At 39.7% G+C, this 18,224-nt stretch overlaps 1 protein-coding gene across 3 annotated transcripts in view; it reads left to right on the top strand.

Moving 5' to 3' along the window:
• pard6a (par-6 family cell polarity regulator alpha) overlaps positions 1-17,108 on the top strand; it is a 32,750-nt gene extending 15,642 nt beyond the window's left edge. For 2 of the 3 annotated variants that reach the window (XM_088006635.1, XM_088006636.1), the window contains 4 exons: positions 2,627-2,916; positions 5,825-5,950; positions 14,100-14,299; positions 15,060-17,108. In XM_088006635.1, coding sequence (XP_087862761.1) covers positions 2,627-2,916; positions 5,825-5,950; positions 14,100-14,299; positions 15,060-15,357 — 914 coding nt within the window. In that variant the 3' untranslated portion in view covers positions 15,358-17,108. The remainder of the gene's footprint in view (positions 1-2,626; positions 2,917-5,824; positions 5,951-14,099; positions 14,300-15,059) is intronic. The other variant, XM_088006637.1, reaches the window with a different exon arrangement.
• Positions 17,109-18,224: the final 1,116 nt, after the last annotated feature.

The following is an 18,224-nucleotide window of genomic DNA, read 5'->3' on the forward strand; positions in this document are numbered from 1 at the left end:
ATCTGTCCCTGGTAAGCTTGAGTCATGGTGTCAGACATAGGATACAAATATGGTATTGAACGTAATTCTTTCAAGTAAAGTCAAAGTAAAAAGATCCTTTAAAGAAAAGAGTTGTAACTTTTAAATTAGAGTGTATTTAGAGGACACTGTAAAAATAGTATTAGGCTGTAAACTAAGAAGTTATAAAATATTTAGTTTGGAACTACTTAAAGGTTTGAGTTATCTTTTTGTAGAATTAAGTCAAAGAGATTTTAAATGTTTATAGGAACAAAAATGATATGAGTAAGAGTGACTTAAATTTGTCATGTTAAACCCCCTTATGAATTAAGTTATAAAAACTTAGCAAATCGAGATGGAAGGACTTAATGAATTGAGTTGGATAATTATAATAAATTGAGTTGGTCAGACATAGGATACGAAACTGGCATTGAACTCAATTGTTTTAATAAAGTCAAAGTGAAAAGTTCCTTTAGGTTAAAGATTTGCAAGTTTTGAGTTAATTGAACACACAAAAATAAGTTGTCGTAGCAAAAGCAAAAGAATTAAGTGAAATTAATGTAAATAAGTCTATAAGAAGAATTGCAGCCCAAATACACTTTTTAGAGTGAAGTATAACCACTTCTGAAGAACCTGCTGGTCTCCTGAGCAGACAGGTGTCACAAAACAATTCAAATTACAAAATACTTTAGCAAGGATGATAGAGAAACTCTTTAAAACAATTTGATGACCAATAAGAAAAAAGTATTTTCTTATTGGTAAAGTAAGTCAAATTATCTATTTTCACCTGATCTATGGAAATAGATCAGGGGAGACTGAAGTTCCAACTGTCAGGATAATTGTAAAACAAACAAGATTCTCAGACTCTTCAAGCCTCAATTATCATTTTAATTGTTACACTACTTCACTGTATAATTGTTACAGTACAGTTTAGAAAAAAAAAACCCTGATGAAAGTGTGGTTTGTAAGAAGAGTTGCCAAAGAATGGATCTTCTTCAAAAAAAAAAAACAGATATGATTACATCTCAGATAACCAAGTGATTCAACACAGATGAGAGCTGTGCCATTTTGGAGAAATCTAAACACGGTATAGAAGTAATGTCTCAAAGCAGCTGCCAAACACAGAGGTGGAGGTGTAGTGATTTAGGGTTGGTTCTACAGCCTCTGGCTAGTGATGCCTTGCAGTTCACTGTCATCTGGGGTGTATGCGCACATACTCTGTAGCAGAATGTGAGATCAACTGCGTGACAGATGGTCTCACATGGAACTGGGTCATAAACAGGACAATGATTCCAAACAGCAGCAAATCTGCAACAGAATGGCTGAAAAACCTGATTGAAATGTTGTGTTGGGGCCTTAAGAAAACAGTACAGAAACGAAGACCTGCTCAGCTTAACAGATTAAAACAGCATTGTTCAGAAAAGTGGGCCAAGATTCCTCTAATGACAACACATTAGAGGAATATATACAGAATATATATTTTCTGTGTAGGACTGATAAACCTATACAGAAAAAACAACACTTAGAGCTTCTGAAGTTTGTACAAGTTGTTTTATCATGGGGTGTTTTTTTTCTATGACTGCAGCGAGTACATCGTTTTTTTCTCCATTACTGTACATGAAGACTTAATTTGAGAATGACATAATTTGGGGTTAGCACTATCTTTCTCTGTAAACTGATGATTCAGAACACCATTCTTTAACTGTGGTTAGTGAAGTCACAGACCATTACTTTCAAACCAGCTGATATTATATTGGAATACTAAAAAGATATGATACTCAAATTCTGCAGTTATTTTTGTTTCAATTAAAGTGTTGATTTCTTACAAAACCTCAAAACAGAAACTAACAACAAACAGATATGTCCATTCACACTAAAAAGAAGACAAAGAATAATCTGGTTCCACTGAACAAATACAAACAGATTATAGACTGATTAAATCTGTCTGTGTTTAATCTCTGCCAAAGCTTAATTTTTCCATTCCATGGATTCAGATGTGTCCAGATCTAAAGCTTTATTAAAATACCCCGCAAGTCATTGCCTTTACACATTGTTTTTTTTATTGCTGGTTCTGTAGTAATGAAAATGTGTGTTAGCTTGACCTAATTGTGAGGAATTGAAAGAGATTTTTTTTGGAACATCAAACTTCACATCTTTGATGTGTGCTTTGTGTGCTGGTTCTGAATAGGGCCTGTGTGTTGGGATCAAGGTTGTGAAATTTCAAAAGGTTCTGTTGCAGCAGGACAGGGTAGGTTTTTTTTTTTTGACATCAAAGTTCCAGTTTATTGATTTGTTATCATATCTAAGTATCAACCTGAACTCAGCTTTTTTAAAATGTGGCTTCTCACAGTTTGTGATTCAACAAGGTTTTTCCAGTAGTGACAGGTTGAATATGATAGCTTCCTCTCTTTAATAAATTAAGCAATTAGAAAATTATTTATTTTTTTATTTGCTCAGATAATTTTGGTCCTAACCCAATGTTTGCTTGATGATCTTATGCATTCCAGTGGGACAAAAGACAAATCAGATGAAAGCTGTAAAGGAGCAAATATATTTTCAAGGCCCTTTTAAAACATGTAGTTGTCATCTAATCCCAGCTCTCCCCTTTCTTCTTCATGTTTTCATACAGAGGGTGACTCCATTGTTTACACCACCAACTCTCTCCAGAGACGCCGGAAAGGACTGGGCTTAACAGGCCTGCGCCCAGCTGGCTCCAGCTCCATCCACTCAAAGAACAAATCGGGCCTCATGATTGGCCCACCACAGGACTTCAGACAGATCTCATCCATTATTGACGTGGACATTTTACCTGAGTCATATAGGCGAGTTCGACTGCACAAGTACGGCTCCAAAAAGCCTCTGGGATTCTACATCCGGGACGGGGTGAGCGTGCGGGTGACACCGCAGGGTGTAGAGAAGGTGAGGTTCAATTTTCTTTGAGCATAATGACTGAGCATCCTGTTGAAATGAGTCCAGTTCAGGAGTAATGGCTGTACTTTGTGTTTGTTCTGGTTTTTACTGCCTAAATACTAACAGCAAGGATGACGTTAGTATTTTACCAATGGAATTTTTCCTAAACTGATAATTATTTTCTTTGTTTAAAAGTGGGAGTTCCTTATAATAATTGAATATGAGACTAAAGAGAGTGTCAGAATATTTGTAGCTTGTTTTTTATTTCCTCACAGACGTTAACCCACAACAGACTGGAAACATTTGTAGGATGCATGCAGTGGGGTTCTGTACATTAGTGTTGATTTATCAAACTGACATTCAGCAAAACAGTTTTTAAAAAAATCTCCACTTTGAAAAGAAAAAGCTTTTTTTTCTCATTAGAAACCAATGCGCAGGAAACAGTCTGCTCACTGACCAGAGTTACTACTTAAACAACACAAGACAATAACACTGTATTCCTCAGGATTGTAATGGTCACTTATTGATGTGTATGACTGTGGTTCAAAGGGAAGAGTAGTTGTCCTTCTGTCACATTTTGATGTTCCTTTGGGCAAGGCACGCAAGCAAATCTAAGCAAATCTACTGATCATAGATGTTTGTATATATTAATGAGACTGGGTGAATGTGACTCCAGTGAAAAGTGCCTTAAGAAGTCAGAAGGAGAAGAAAAGATCCACATCCAAAAGTCCACATTTAATGAGTTACAAACTGACAGAAGTGCATTACCAGTTGTCACTACTCAATGTTTTTATCAGGTTTGAGGCTTCAGAAAGAGTAATTCTAGAGAAAACTCCTTAAACATTGATTCTGTATGTACAGGTGCTGGTCATAAAATTAGAATATTGTGATAAAGTTCATTATTTTCCATAATGTCATGATAAAAATTAAATTGTCATATATTTTAGATTCATTGCACACCAACTGAAATATTTCAGGTCTTTTATTGTTTTAATTTTGATGATTTTGGCAAACAGCTCTTGAAAACCCAAAATCCCTGTCTCAAAAAATTAGAATATTATGAAAAGGTTCTCTGAACGAGCAATAAAAATAATCATCTGAATCAACAAAGTAACTCTAAACACCTGAAAAAGATTCCTGAGGCCTTTAAAAACTCCCAGCCTGGTTCATTACTCAAAACCACAATCATGGGTCAGATTGCTGACCTGACTGCTGTCCAGAAGGCCATCACTGACATCCTCAAGCAAGAGGGTGAGAAACGGAAAGAAATTTCTGAACGAATCGGCTGTTTGCAGAGTGTTATATCAAGGCACCTCAGTGGGAAGTCAGTAGGAAGGAAAAAGTGTGGCAGAAAACGCTGCACAACGAGAAGAGGTGACCGGACCCTGAGGAAGATTGTGGAGAAGGGCCGATTCCAGACCTTGGGGGACCTACGGAAGCAGTGGACTGAGTCTGGAGTAGAAACATCCAGAGCCACTGTGCACAGGCGTGTGCAGGAAATGGGCTACAGGTGCCGCATTCCCCAGGTCAAAGGTCAAGCCACTTTTGAACCAGAAACAGCGGCAGAAGCGCCTGACCTGGGCTACAGAGAAGCAGTACTTTGGACCACTGTTGTTCAGTGGTCCAAAGTACTTTTTTCGGATGAAAGCAAACTTTGCATGTCATTCGGAAATCAAAGTGCCAGACTCTGGAGGAAGACTGGGGAGAAGGAAATGCCAAAATGCCAGAAGTCCAGTGTCAAGTACCCACAGTCAGTGATGGTCTGGGTGCCATGTCAGCTGCTGGTGTTGGTCCACTGGGTTTTATCAAGGGCAGGATCAATGCAGCAGCTATCAGGAGATGTTGGAGCACTTCATGCTTCCATCTGCTGAAAAGTTTTATGGAGATGAAAATTTAATTTGGTCTGGAATCGGCCCTTCTCCACAATCTTCCTCAGGGTCCGGTCACCTCTTCTTGTTGTGTAGCGTTTTCTGCCACACTTTTTCCTTCCTACTGACTTCCCACTGAGGTGCCTTGATATAACACTCTGCAAACAGCCGATTCGTTCAGAAATTTCTTTCCGTTTCTCACCCTCTTGCTTGAGGATGTCAGTGATGGCCTTCTGGACAGCAGTCAGGTCAGCAGTCTGACCCATGATTGCGGTTTTGAGTAATGAACCAGGCTGGGAGTTTTTAAAGGCCTCAGGAATCTTTTTCAGGTGTTTAGAGTTACTTTGTTGATTCAGATAATTATTTTTATTGCTCGTTCAGAGAACCTTTTCATAATATTCTAATTTTTTGAGACAGGGATTTTGGGTTTTCATGAGCTGTTTGCCAAAATCATCAAAATTAAAACAATAAAAGACCTGAAATATTTCAGTTGGTGTGCAATGAATCTAAAATATATGACAATTTAATTTTTATCATGACATTATGGAAAATAATGAACTTTATCACAATATTCTAATTTTATGACCAGCACCTGTAAAGGCTCATCAGCATATGCACATTTATCACAAGGATATCAGGGATATTCACATCTTTTATAATTTGTGTCTTTTTTTACAGGCTCTGGGCAGTTTTTGCTGAACACAAAACACATATGAAGGGCATTGTGAGCTCAATGAAGAGAGCACTCACTACTGTACTCAGGCCATAAATAAAAACATCTCTTCTGTAATGGAAGAAAATGGTTAAAAAAAGACTTATGCTCTTTACGGCATCTAATATTGCATATCAAATTTTATGGTGTCACTGTTGGTTGCAATAACACTGCCCACCTATGGAAGCAAAGATATGTTGAGCATAAGATTGTTTTTTAAAATCAACCAAAACTGGCAGTTTCATACAGCAGATATTTTGTTGTTGATGATGTATTAAAAACTTAGGACATATCTTATCTGTTCTGTTTGTTGACACTTTTTTCTGTCTTCTTGTAGGTTCCAGGGGTCTTCATATCTCGCTTGGTGCGGGGTGGGCTCGCAGAGAGCACAGGACTACTGGCTGTTAATGATGAAATCCTCGAAGTCAATGGCATTGATTTAGCGGGAAAATCTTTAGATCAGGTAAGCTCAGTGAAAATTAAAGTTTTAAAACTCATACTTAAAAACAATTGCATGAGATGCTAACATGTTCCCAAAAAGACTGAGTGTATGAGATGTGAATAAAAAGGTGTATGGTTTAAATGTTCTACACTCTATTTCTATTTTATTGTAGAAAAGTAGAAAATGTGCAAATATAATATTGACAGCATAGCTCAGTGTAAAGGTGCCCCACAGAGTTCAGGCAGAGCAACATAATAAGAACTACCTTCCTGTTTCTGGGTTTAGGAGTTTATTGAAGAAAAAAGTCAGTAGTTTTTGTTCAGTTTTGGTTGAACAAAAACTACAGACTGTCTTGGAAAATGCAACATGAGAATTTAAAACACATGTAAAGGTCCTCTTTTTGTTTTGCGTAGTAAGATAATGTTGATCCACCATAATTTTATGACCACTTTAAGTGAGTTCTTACTTTGTTGAAAATGAAAAACTGTAGTGTAGAAAACCTGCATCCTGGTATTAACACAGATGTTGCTTAGACAGTTGCCACCAATTAGTCTGCTGGACTGATGTGAGCCGAGCCAAATCCACAGAGACAATCAGACTGCTCAAATGTTTTCAGAAAATTCTTTTTCAAAAATTCAGTGCAGATGAAAACAAGTTAACTTTACCTCAGTTCATCTCCTCATAGAACATAGAGTGGCAAAGTGAGCTAAATAAAGTCCATAATTTTTGTGTAAAATCTCTCTTCTTGAAAAGCATCAAAAATAGTTTGTAGCATAATATGCATAAACTACTGACCTCTAAAATCCATTTTTGTATTATAGAGAACATAGCAAAATGTTTTCACATTTTTTAAACTGCAGCTTTTAAGAACTATTGCTATAACTTAATGCTGTTAACCAGCCCATGCTTGATCTGGTAAGAACCAGACCTTGTTTTACGCTATTTGTTTCATCCAGAGGGTCTGGGCTCTCAGCTGCTGAGAAATGATTGATGGGTGGGCCATCACCCAATCGCTAACATTTGCGATTGGGGTTAGTGATAGGGTTAACCCCAGGGATGAAAGTAGGCAGGTACAGTAGGGCAGTGGTCCCTACTGTACCACGGTCTTGACCGCGGACGGGTCAAGACTTAGCAATTTTGCTGCGGGGGGAGCGGGGGGATGTTTTAACTTTCAGATAAGGCTTCTGCATGTTGGTGTTCCCGCTAAAACCTGAATATGCCCAATTTGGGTTGTCTTGACCCTTTTCTCGCAGCCTGTGGGGTTTACCCTGACTGGGGACGAGAATGCAACCTGTTGAATGTGACAGGTAGCCAATCAGAAAGCACGGTGACTTAAGAACAGAGGGGAATATCGGAGATGATATGTGGAAATGTTTATTATTATATGTAAAGGTCATTATTATATATGTTTATGTTTATTGAGTTAAAAATGTTAACTATGAAAAACATAGCTCACCTCCAAATCATAGTGCAGCAAATAGAGCAGCTGCTCCCATCGTCTTTTATCCACCACCTTTTCTTTTTGTTACGTGTTTTATCTCTTAAAATGAGTCCACAGACTATCACTATTGCTTCTACATCGTCATCTGTGTTTGGTTATTCTAAATTCCCGTATACTATGTTGGGGGTTTTACTGGAATATCCTCTGGAATTGGGATGTTCGTGTGTGGTGTGTTGCTCTTGCCTTGGACACACAAACCGATCAAACCTGTTGTACTTTTATCAGCTTTGTGATCACAGAGGTTTAGAGAATCGGCCAACAATTCTTAAATCTTGCCGTCTAAACCAGACTTAAGACTCACAAGCTCTACTCATCTCCTCTCGACCACTGCCCAAACGCTCTCTGACTCTGGTCAGTATGGGAACGTTTACATATCCCTTCAAAATAAGATACAGATGCGACACACAGGGTTTTCCCCAGTGTATTATAAGCCTGGCGGCACGCCATGCTTTACTAGCCTCGCTGCCAGGCTAAGCGTTGCTTGTTTACGTTTCAAGGAAAAAAAGAAAATCGCCTTTAAAAAAAAAAAAAAAAAGACAGTCTGCAAGCGTCTCTGTTGCTCTGAGCATTTCACTAGCAGAGCAGATATATCCTTAAGGATAGGTTAATAATAGATAGGTTTATAGTTTTGCATTTAAAGCCGACAGCGCGCGAACTAATCACACAGCTGGTGCCTCTGTGCTTTGCCTCGCGCGTTGCCGCTGCTTTACCTCAGCGCGCCTCCTTTCACTCAAACTGGACACAGGCTGACCTGTATGGATATTTACATTAACTTACTGTGAGGAATTATGATCCTTTGGAGAACTCTAGGGAAGAGTTTAAAGCCCGCCGCGTTAGCTCTGGTTGCGCACCTCAATGTGAACCGCAGGAATAACTTGTAGCGAATTCAGAGGTGCGCGTTGTGGAGCGGTGAGAATGATTTATCTTTGTGAACAAACAATTATATGCGGCGTTTACATCTCTACGCGCTGCCCAGCGTGTGGCTCTGTGTCTGTCTTCCCTGTAAAGTTTATGTCTGTCGTCCCGGTTGGCCGGAGCGTTTGTGGATAAGCAGCGCTAACCTCATCATGCAGTTCAGCCCGGTGAGGAGCTTTCGGGCTCTCCTCGGAGTCACGCATCATGCTGATTTTATATTGTTTTATTATTATTTTTAGTATTATTTTTCCGGTTACACGATGCATCAAACCATATCAAATGCGTTGTCTACTTAGAGTTAATGCGCGCGCCCGCACGGAGATCTGAGAAACTCGTGACCGTCGGGCACAGTCGAGTCCCATAAACTCGACCAACCAGAATAGTTTCTGTGATGATTAAAAACTCAACAGACATGAAATGGAACAACTACTAAAGCCAAATCTCCCGTTTGTTGCACATCTCTGATGCCAGGTGGATTTGCCACCTGGCAAATCCACTCATTGTGCAGGGCCGGTCCAAGGCTGCATGAGGCCTTGCGCAGACTTTAACTTAGGGGCCATCTAGCTGCTAAAATCATCAGCACCTCTAACAGCTTCTGTGTTAGAGTTAGTGAAATATGGGAGAAGGGAGTAGTTTAATTGGCCAGCCTAAAAAGCAATAAGTTATAATCGCAGTTTACTAATTTGTATTTGTAAATTCAAAGATTAAACTCACAGCATCAGATTGTTGCTATGGTAACAAAACAATCTAACTATGAATATTGTTCTTCGAAGTTTTACAAAGTAATCTTACCAGCTCCTTAAAATCTTGCATTAAATGTTAAACAACTTAAAATCTTTTAATGTATGTATGCTGAAATTGAATCAAGTTTAACAGCATTGATAATCTCAATAAACAAGTGTTACATTTATGTATCTGTGGTCTGTTTTAAAATATTAGCGTTTATGGGGCCCCTGAAGCTCTTGTGGGCCTGACGGAGCTGCTGACTTAATTTGGATTAAACAGAAGTGCAAATTTGTTGTTTTTAGACTAGTTGCAGGTTTAAATGGCATTTCACTGGAGATGTTTTCCTGTAACATATAATTACACAGTAATACTTTAATATTTTCTGTCAACTTAACATCTTTTAATACAAAAACATGATAGATCGCCTGTGGACCGCCTCGATGCCCCCTCCGCCGGGCTTAGCAAGTTTTCTGGGGGAAACCCTGGACACAAATACGAACATTTTACTTTCTTGAAAATTTTAACTCACGATAATGACTAACGGGAGCCCTGAGCTTGTTTCTCTGGAACGAGATGGTCCCATCTGGTAGTGATGAGAGACAATGACATCCGAAGTGTTGCTTATATCCACTTAGTGCTTGGTCTCTACGTGGCGAAGCAGTTTGAAGCTTCATTGCCTCATTAGCAGCCGGTCGCCGCATGTTACACGGAGCGGCTTGTAATGTGGGACTCACCTACCGGTCAGGGATAAATCCATTCTCCTGTCTCCTCTCTGGGCCTTTTCCCCTTTGCAAAGAAACTTTCCAAAGACATCTGATCTGTTTCTTACTCATTTTGCTGCTTGTGGGCTCAGTGGTGGTGCGCAAGTAACCGAGAGAATCCGGTTAAAGGATTTTCAAAATAATAGATCCTCCAGACTTAAATAATACATAAAACGTGAATATTTAATTATTTGTTTCGCGGCCCGGTAACAATTGGTCCGCGGACCGATACTGGTCCGTGGACCGGGGGTTGGGGATGACTGCAGTAGGGTACTGCGTACCCCTAAAGGATTTAGCGGGGGTACGCAGTACCTGCAAGAGAGGGGAGAGGCTGTCTGCTGTAAAAAATCAACTGGTTCACTGTGCAGCCGTGACTGATTAGTTTTTCAAGAACAATCTAAAACACGACTTAATCAGTTAATAAATAACTTTTTTCCCATTTCATATTGTTTCTGAACTGTTCGTGCTTTGCTAGAGCAGCGGTGCAATACATGGATTGCGGAAGGTTTTGAGTTGATCTCAGCATTTGGTGACAAACTGAACGCCGCCAGGAAGCTGAGACCAGCACGTCCTCCTCTGACTTATCAAAACGTTCGTAACTTTATTAAAGAAGAACAACAACAGCAGCAACAACAAAAAATCAACAAAACGTGTTCAAATTGACACAACAAAAATAATAATCTCAGTGATTATTGTTTCAACAAGGTGTTGCGCAATTCTGTGCGTTTCGCTTCCATTACCTAAATAACTAGCAGAGCAGGAGTTTAAAATGAACTAATCAACCACCGCTGTGTTCAGGGAGCACTTATTAATAATCGCAAAATAAATATCAAGCCTTAAAACCTAATATTATAACAGACTGAAGTGATGTTTTTAAAGTAATCTCTGCTCTTCTTGTGGAGCGCAGGTGGTTGCCATGGCAACGGGTGTGCTTAAATGACAGAAAGACGCAGAATAAAAAGGTGCGAGTGGTTTTGAGTTCATCACCTGTACAGGTTGTTTTACCTTTGTTTACCTTTGCTGTGGCGCTTTACAGCCGCTGTAGTTTCTGAACGTTCAATAAACGACAAACTTGGACTAATTATCTCGTTCATCTGTGAGTATTAAGTCATTCACAACAAGCATCAAATACGGTAAATATGTTTCATTAAGTATTTAACAAACAAATTAAATTTATTGTCTAATATTTAAAAATATATAGTTTGGGCATCTTGCTTTGAGCTCAGAGTCTGAGAGGCTTTTCCTCTATCAAATTTTTTGCCTCTTATTTAGTGGAAATGTTGATGTTGATGAGACTTTATCCAAAATTATAACCTTTTTCAACCTTTATAGCTCCACTGTTGAAAATGAGGCTCTAACATTCACAAATAACATTGAAATAAAATCCAGTCCAACATCTGGTTTGAGGTGATTCCTCTGGAACCTGTTGGAGGAAAAATATACCAACTTCAGAAGATGAGCTTTAACCTAACAGAGCTCTGTGGTTCCTCCTATCAGTATGAGAGTCAGGGTGAGGAGGCGCCATGTTAGGAAGATGAAGCTGCAGGATCTTCAGAACAAACAGGTCATGATGCTGGGCTGCTGATTATCCCTCTGTCTGGACACAGGATCAATATAACCAGTTTAAAAGGTAAAATGAATGGTTATATGCCAGACATGGAAAACTGGGATGCACTCCATGCCATGATGTTCAGAATTTAGGTCTCATGGCATCTCAAGGTGTCAACATTGCAGCCAGTGGGCTGAAGGAAATACAGCTCTATTTTGTAGCAATGCAACAGCTACACAGCTTTTATCACTTCGCAGAAAAGTTAATCATCACAGAAACTCCAAAGCACACAAAGAAGCAATTTTATATATATATATATATATATATATATATATATATATATATAAATTCCCTTCTCACCCACCGCGGGTGGTCTCTTTCATCCTCTGAGCTCGGGTCCTCTACCAGAGGCCTGAGAGCTTGAGGGTTCTCCTCCAGTATCTTGGCTGTGCCTAGAACTGCACATTTCTGGACTGAGATGTCTGATGTTGTTCCTGGATCTGTCTTAGCCACTGCTCCAGTTTGGGGGTGACTGCCCCGAGGGCCCCGATGACCACAGGCACCAATGTGGTCTTCACCTTCCAGGCCTTCTCCAGTTCCTCTCTGAGGCCCTGGTATTTCTCCAGTTTCTCGTGCTCCTTTTTCCTGATGTTGTGGTCACTTGGTATTGCTACATCCACCACAACGGCTTTCCTCTGTTCTTTATCCACCACCACAATGTCCGGTTTGTTCGCCATTACCGTCTTGTCTGTCTGGATCTGGAAGTCCCACAGGATCTTAGCTCAGTCATTCTCCACCACCTTTGGGGGTGTTCCCCACTTTGATCTCAGGGCTTCCAGTCCATATTCTGCACAGACGTTTCTGTACACTATACCTGCCACTTGGTTATGTCGTTCCATGTACGCTTTCCCTGCCAGCATCTTGCACGCTGCTGTTATGTGCTGAACTATCTCAGGGGCCTCCTTGCACAACCTACACCTTGGGTCTTGTCTGGTGTGGTAGATCTGAGCCTCTATTGCTCTGGTCTACCTGTGCAGCCAGGATGAGTGCCTCTGTGCTGTCCTTGAGTCCAGCTTTCTCCAGCCATTGGTAGGATTTCCTGATATCAGCCACTTCAGTTATTTGTCGGTGGTACATCCCATGTAGGGGCTTGTCCTCCCATGATGGTACGTCCAGCACCTCATCCTCTGTTCCCCATTGTCTGAGACATTCGCTGAGCACATCGTCCGTTGAGGCTTTGTCCTTGATGTATTTATGGATCTTGGATAAAAACCAACACCATATTTTATATATATATATATATATATATATATATATATATATATATATATATATATATATATATATATATAAACACCAGAGCAATAGAGGCTCAGATCTACCACACCAGACAAGACCCAAGGTGTAGGTTGTGCAAGGAGGCCTCTGAGACAGTCCAGCACATAACAGCAGGGTGCAAGATGCTGGCAGGGAAAGCGTACATGGAACAACATAACCAAGTGGCGGGCATAGTGTACAGAAACATCTGTGCAGAATATGGACTGAAAGCCCCGAGATCAAAGTGGGGAACACCCCCAAAGGTGGTGGAGAATGACCGAGCTAAGATCCTGTCGGACTTCCAGATCCAAACAGACAAGATGGTAATGGCGAACCAACCGGACATTGTGGTGGTGGATAAAGAACAGAGGAAAGCCGTTGTGGTGGATGTAGCAATACCAAGTGACCACAACATCAGGAAAAAGGAGCACGAGAAACTGGAGAAATACCAGGGCCTCAGAGAGGAACTGGAGAAGGCCTGGAAGGTGAAGACCACAGTGGTGCCTGTGGTCATCGGGCCCTCGGGCAGTCACCCCCAAACTGGAGCAGTGGCTAAAACAGATCCCAGGAACAACATCAGACATCTCAGTCCAGAAATGTGCAGTTCTAGGCACAGCCAAGATACTGGAGGAGAACCCTCAAGCTCACAGGCCTCTGGTAGAGGACCCAAGCTCAGAGGATGAAAGAGAGAGACCACCCACGGTGGGTGAGAAGGGAATTTTATATATATATATATATATATATATATATATATATATATATATATATATATATATATACATACATATATATTTATACTTTTGTCATAGTACCCCCCAAAATTTAAAACTACTTTCACCCCTATTCCCAAATCAATACTATGAAGCTTACAGGATATTACATGCGCTGTAAACCACCATTGTCCACTGTGAAGAGAGAAGCACCGAGCTGAATAAGGCAGCTGTTAATGTTAATTGGAAGCGTGACCAATACGGACTGAACGGCTTCCTTCACTTCCTCCTCTTCCATCACTAAAACTACAGACAGACTACAGTTCTGAAACAGCGCACAAAATCAGCATCATCGTTCACAACTTCTCCTTCTGTTCACTGATTGGCAAACAGAAGGAGAATTGGAAGGAATCCAGCCGAAGGAGAGAAAGCCCAGACTTTTAGCATAGTTGTACAGGAAGGTAATAGCCAGGCTAGCTCATGCCTAGTATGAGATGGTTTGTGTACAAGTCCTTGGGTAGAAGACAGACAGGGGAACAGATTGGCATCTAAACTGATTCAGTTCAGTTAGTTTAGAAGAGCTTGTTTTGGTGTTGCTTGTCAGTAAACACAAAGGAAATTCTTAGTCTTCACAGATCCTTTCACTGTTGTAGTGTATTTGTACTTTTTGAGCAGCTTTCTGTCATTTCAGGTCACAGACATGATGGTAGCTAACAGTCACAACTTGATTGTGACTGTGAAACCAGCTAACCAGAGAAACAATGTTGCACCTCGTGGGAGTAAAAACTCGATGGGTCACTCTGGTTCTGTGGGCTCGGGTGGATCCATAGGCTCTGCACTGTCACATGACTCCCCAAGTCCTGCCTCTCAGAGCAACCCTATCACTGCAAGGTAGGACTTCACCACCATCTATACATCTGAGATTAGATACTTAACTATACTGTTTGTTTACTGGAGCCATTAAGTAAGTCTTCCAGCTGCATCCACACTAAGGCCACACAATATACAGTAGATATATTGTTACAAGTGTGTGCGCAGGACTAGTTGGAGTGCAATAATTGTTGACTAACATATTCTAAATGTCATGAACTTTTCATGTTTCATGCTAATTTAATATTTAAACAGTTCAATAGTCTCGGTCGATACTTACATGTGAAGCCAATGTTATCCACCACTCTTTTCTATTGTAGCAAAGGTCTAAAAATCAATCTCTGTCCTCTGTGGCTCTGAAGTGAGGTTTGACTGACAGACAGGCCCACCAGGTCATGTCTGCATGTATTTTGTTAATAATAATCACCTAATTTTTGCCAACTTGGCTACTTTCTTGCTATATTTAGCAACATTTCAGACAAAAAAAAAATTGGTATCAACCAAACTCTGAATCAACAAGTCAGGCTTTTTAAAGATCGGTGATCAGCGATCGGCCAAAAACTGCAATCAGTGCAGAGGGTGCTAGATTTTTCTTTATGAAGTAGAGTTTTTCCCAATATTTTTATATCATAACATCGAACACTCTTACCATGTAGAAAGAAATGTGTAAAATAATAAAGTGAAACATTTGAGGAAACGAAAGATGAGATTTAATTTTTTTCTTCTTTTTAATTACATATTGTTTCTCAGTATTTTCCCACGTTGTGTGTTCTTACCACAGCAGCAGCATCGCCGAGGGAGACAGTTACGAGGAAGATGATGACGGTGATGTCATTCTGGAGAATGACTGCCTGTCGCCCAATAAATACTTCCCAATCACTAACAGCAGCACTCTGAACAGGGACTCTCCCCATAAAGGGCAACACAGCACGATCCCACAGAGTGTGTCCATGCCAAACAGTCTCGGCGCCTCGCTGAGCCACAGCTCCACCATGATGTCCCATCACAACGGCGGCTCCGCACACTCAGTCAGCAGCCAGGAGAGCATGAAAGAAGATGGCAACGTAATAACACTGTGACGCATGTAACCATGGCAACAACTTCTGACTGTGGAACAATTAAGACATGATTTTGTAAACTTGACATCTGATAAGCAGATCATTTACACTGTTACTTTTAAAGGTTCTCCTTTTCGACCACAGACATTGTTGAGAACAGCGCCAGCGTTCTGGACTCTCCATCGCTTTCCAGAGAGCAGAACTAGAATGACGGGTTACATGGAGCTGGGCTTCTATAGGAAGCTTCATTATCAGGTTCTGTAAGCAGAGAGTAATTATGTATTCTTTTATTATAGTGAAGTAATTATGGAAATTATTTTATTGATATTTTGAACTGCTGACTATGAGTGAGAACAGAAGAACTGCCAACAATAAACCAGTTTAGCACCTACTATGCGATCTCTAAGGGAGTCGGTGACCTTTGTAACACTCTGTTTTCACCATTTTTATGGTAATAACTTAATAACTTAGTTCTGGACAAATCAGAGTCATTTTCATAGTTATATAACTCAATGCTTTCAATGTTGTCTTGACATTTTATGTTTTGTTTTCATTTTTGATGCCTAAATTTTATGGATTCTACAGCACACATGACAGAAGTGCCCAGTTCTGCTGTATTAATGTTTGACCAGAAGCTTGTCATTCTCAATGCTCAAATACATCTGTTACTGACCCAGTGACTTGATTGATCAGCTGAGATTTTTTTAAAAGTGGGTTTCTTTGTAGAGGTTATGAGTAGTCAGTATCTAACTTGCATTTGTTAACTCGTTAAACAGCCTCCATCTGGACAACCAGAAGGTTCAGTGGTGAAAATGAGAGTGGTTTAAAGTATGGCTGTCATTACTCAGTGAATGTGTTTATAATGGTATTTATTCAAACAGCTTTGTCATTTTAATCATTATTTTACCTCCAAATGCCATGCTTAATATGCGTTAGGTAACATATCCAGTTTGACAAAAATAAATTAAATGAAGTCATTATTTATGAAAACTATTTAAAAAAAAGTGGCCAGAAATAATGCCCAGTGGTTTGAATGCCAAATAAGAGGAGAAAGTTAGGCCTATATTCAGTCATAAGTGCAACTCTTAATGTTCACACATTCTAAAGGAAATGTGTGAACATTAAACAGGGAAACAGACAGACTGGAACCAAGTTTGGCTGACATACACAGACTGAACACACACACATACACGCACACACACATGTGCACACACACACACTGCAGACTTGGTACACCAAGCCTGCAGTGTGTAATATGAAAAAAATAGTTGTGTTGCCCTCCCTCCTGACATCAAGATCACTGAAAACTCATCTGTTCAGACCAGCATTGATTGATCAACATGTCACATCATTATGCATTCCAGAGTGCTGCTCAGGAAGACCTAGCACCAGCCAAGCACTGGAAGTGGTTTGATTGAAAAGACCTTTGAGAGTTACCAACTGCAAGTAAGATATTGACAGCTCAACATAAGAAAAAACTATTCTGAACATCTAAATATTAACTATAAGTGATGGTTAGTAGAAGGAAGCAGATGTAACACAGTACATTAAGACACTGCTCTCACCATGTCATGTTCAATAGACAGGTTTTTTTTGTTTTGTGAAAACTGTCCCAAAATATTTGATTGTTTGACTTACAACTCAAAATGCACAGCGGCTGTGAGCTTTGCTTGTCTGAGCCTTGAGTGATGCCAGTCTTGCCAAAACTACAACTAGTGTGTTTGCTGCTTTACTAATTTTCATACATCAAAAAATAAAAATTTCAAATTCAATTCAGAATACAACACAGAGTGATTATACATAGGTGGTATATTTCAAGCTTTTGTTTTTGTTGGTTATTATGGGTTACAGTAAAATGGTATAGTTAAAAAAGCTGGTTGTTCAAAGGTTGCTCAGTCAAAAAGTTAGATGAAAGAGAAAAGTACATCCATTATGTGGCTTAAACCAAGCACCCAGTATGCTGCACCATGCTGTGTGGTTTATGATGAGCCTTCTGTCGCTTCAATTACATCTTGAAGAAATAAATTCTTTGAGAAATAAATAACACACAAAACACTGAACTCGCTATAAATAGCACCATTGAGGCCAAAATTATTCTGGTTAGGGTTCCTAGCCCTAACTACATTGTGTGTACAATTATTTGAAAAGTGAGTATGCTAACCACATTCTAATTTCTAGTAGGTCAGCCGTTACTTATATGTGAAAAACAACCTTATCCACTGTCCAGTTCTGCTCTGCTGTGATAAAGACCCACCAGGTCATATCTCTGTGTGCGTGGCTAGTAATAGTCACCCCACTGTTGCCAACATTTTATAATTTTTTTTTTTCTTCTTCTTTCTGTGTCTTTGTAGATGTTGGCAACAGTATGAGCCACAAAATTAGCAGACTGGGATTTTTAGAGATGGGTGATCAGAAAACTGCAATTGTTGCACACCAACCTTTAGGTATATTTTATGACTCCAATCTGGATAAACTTGAATCTTTATGGACTTAGGCACAGCAGGTGATGTGTGTAATGAAAAAGAGTGATCTAGGTATGACAGCTCCTGCTATTAAAGTGAGGATAATTACTAGGCAGCTACCTGTATTACATTTATTCAACATGGGATAAAAATTAGATTTAACTGACTGAAAAAAGTAAAAAAAAAAATACTAAAAGTCTCTCAGAAGGATGCAACACTCCAACTTTCTGAGATATTGAGATACTGTTTTGCTGCAGTCAACAGGGTCGCAGGAAATGTTGAGAAAAAAAAAAAGCAAGCAACGTAACCTCTGGGATGTAAGAACCAAGAAGCTACCAGGAACCCGTTATCTTCTAGTTCTGTTATAGTTCATAACTGCAACCTACCAGGACTGTCTAGAAGTACCTGATGTATAGAGCTGAGAGG

The sequence above is a fragment of the Poecilia mexicana genome, unplaced genomic scaffold (assembly GCF_051168715.1).
Source record: "Poecilia mexicana isolate PSO_F unplaced genomic scaffold, ASM5116871v1 scaffold_6, whole genome shotgun sequence".
Lineage (NCBI taxonomy): Eukaryota > Metazoa > Chordata > Actinopteri > Cyprinodontiformes > Poeciliidae > Poecilia > Poecilia mexicana.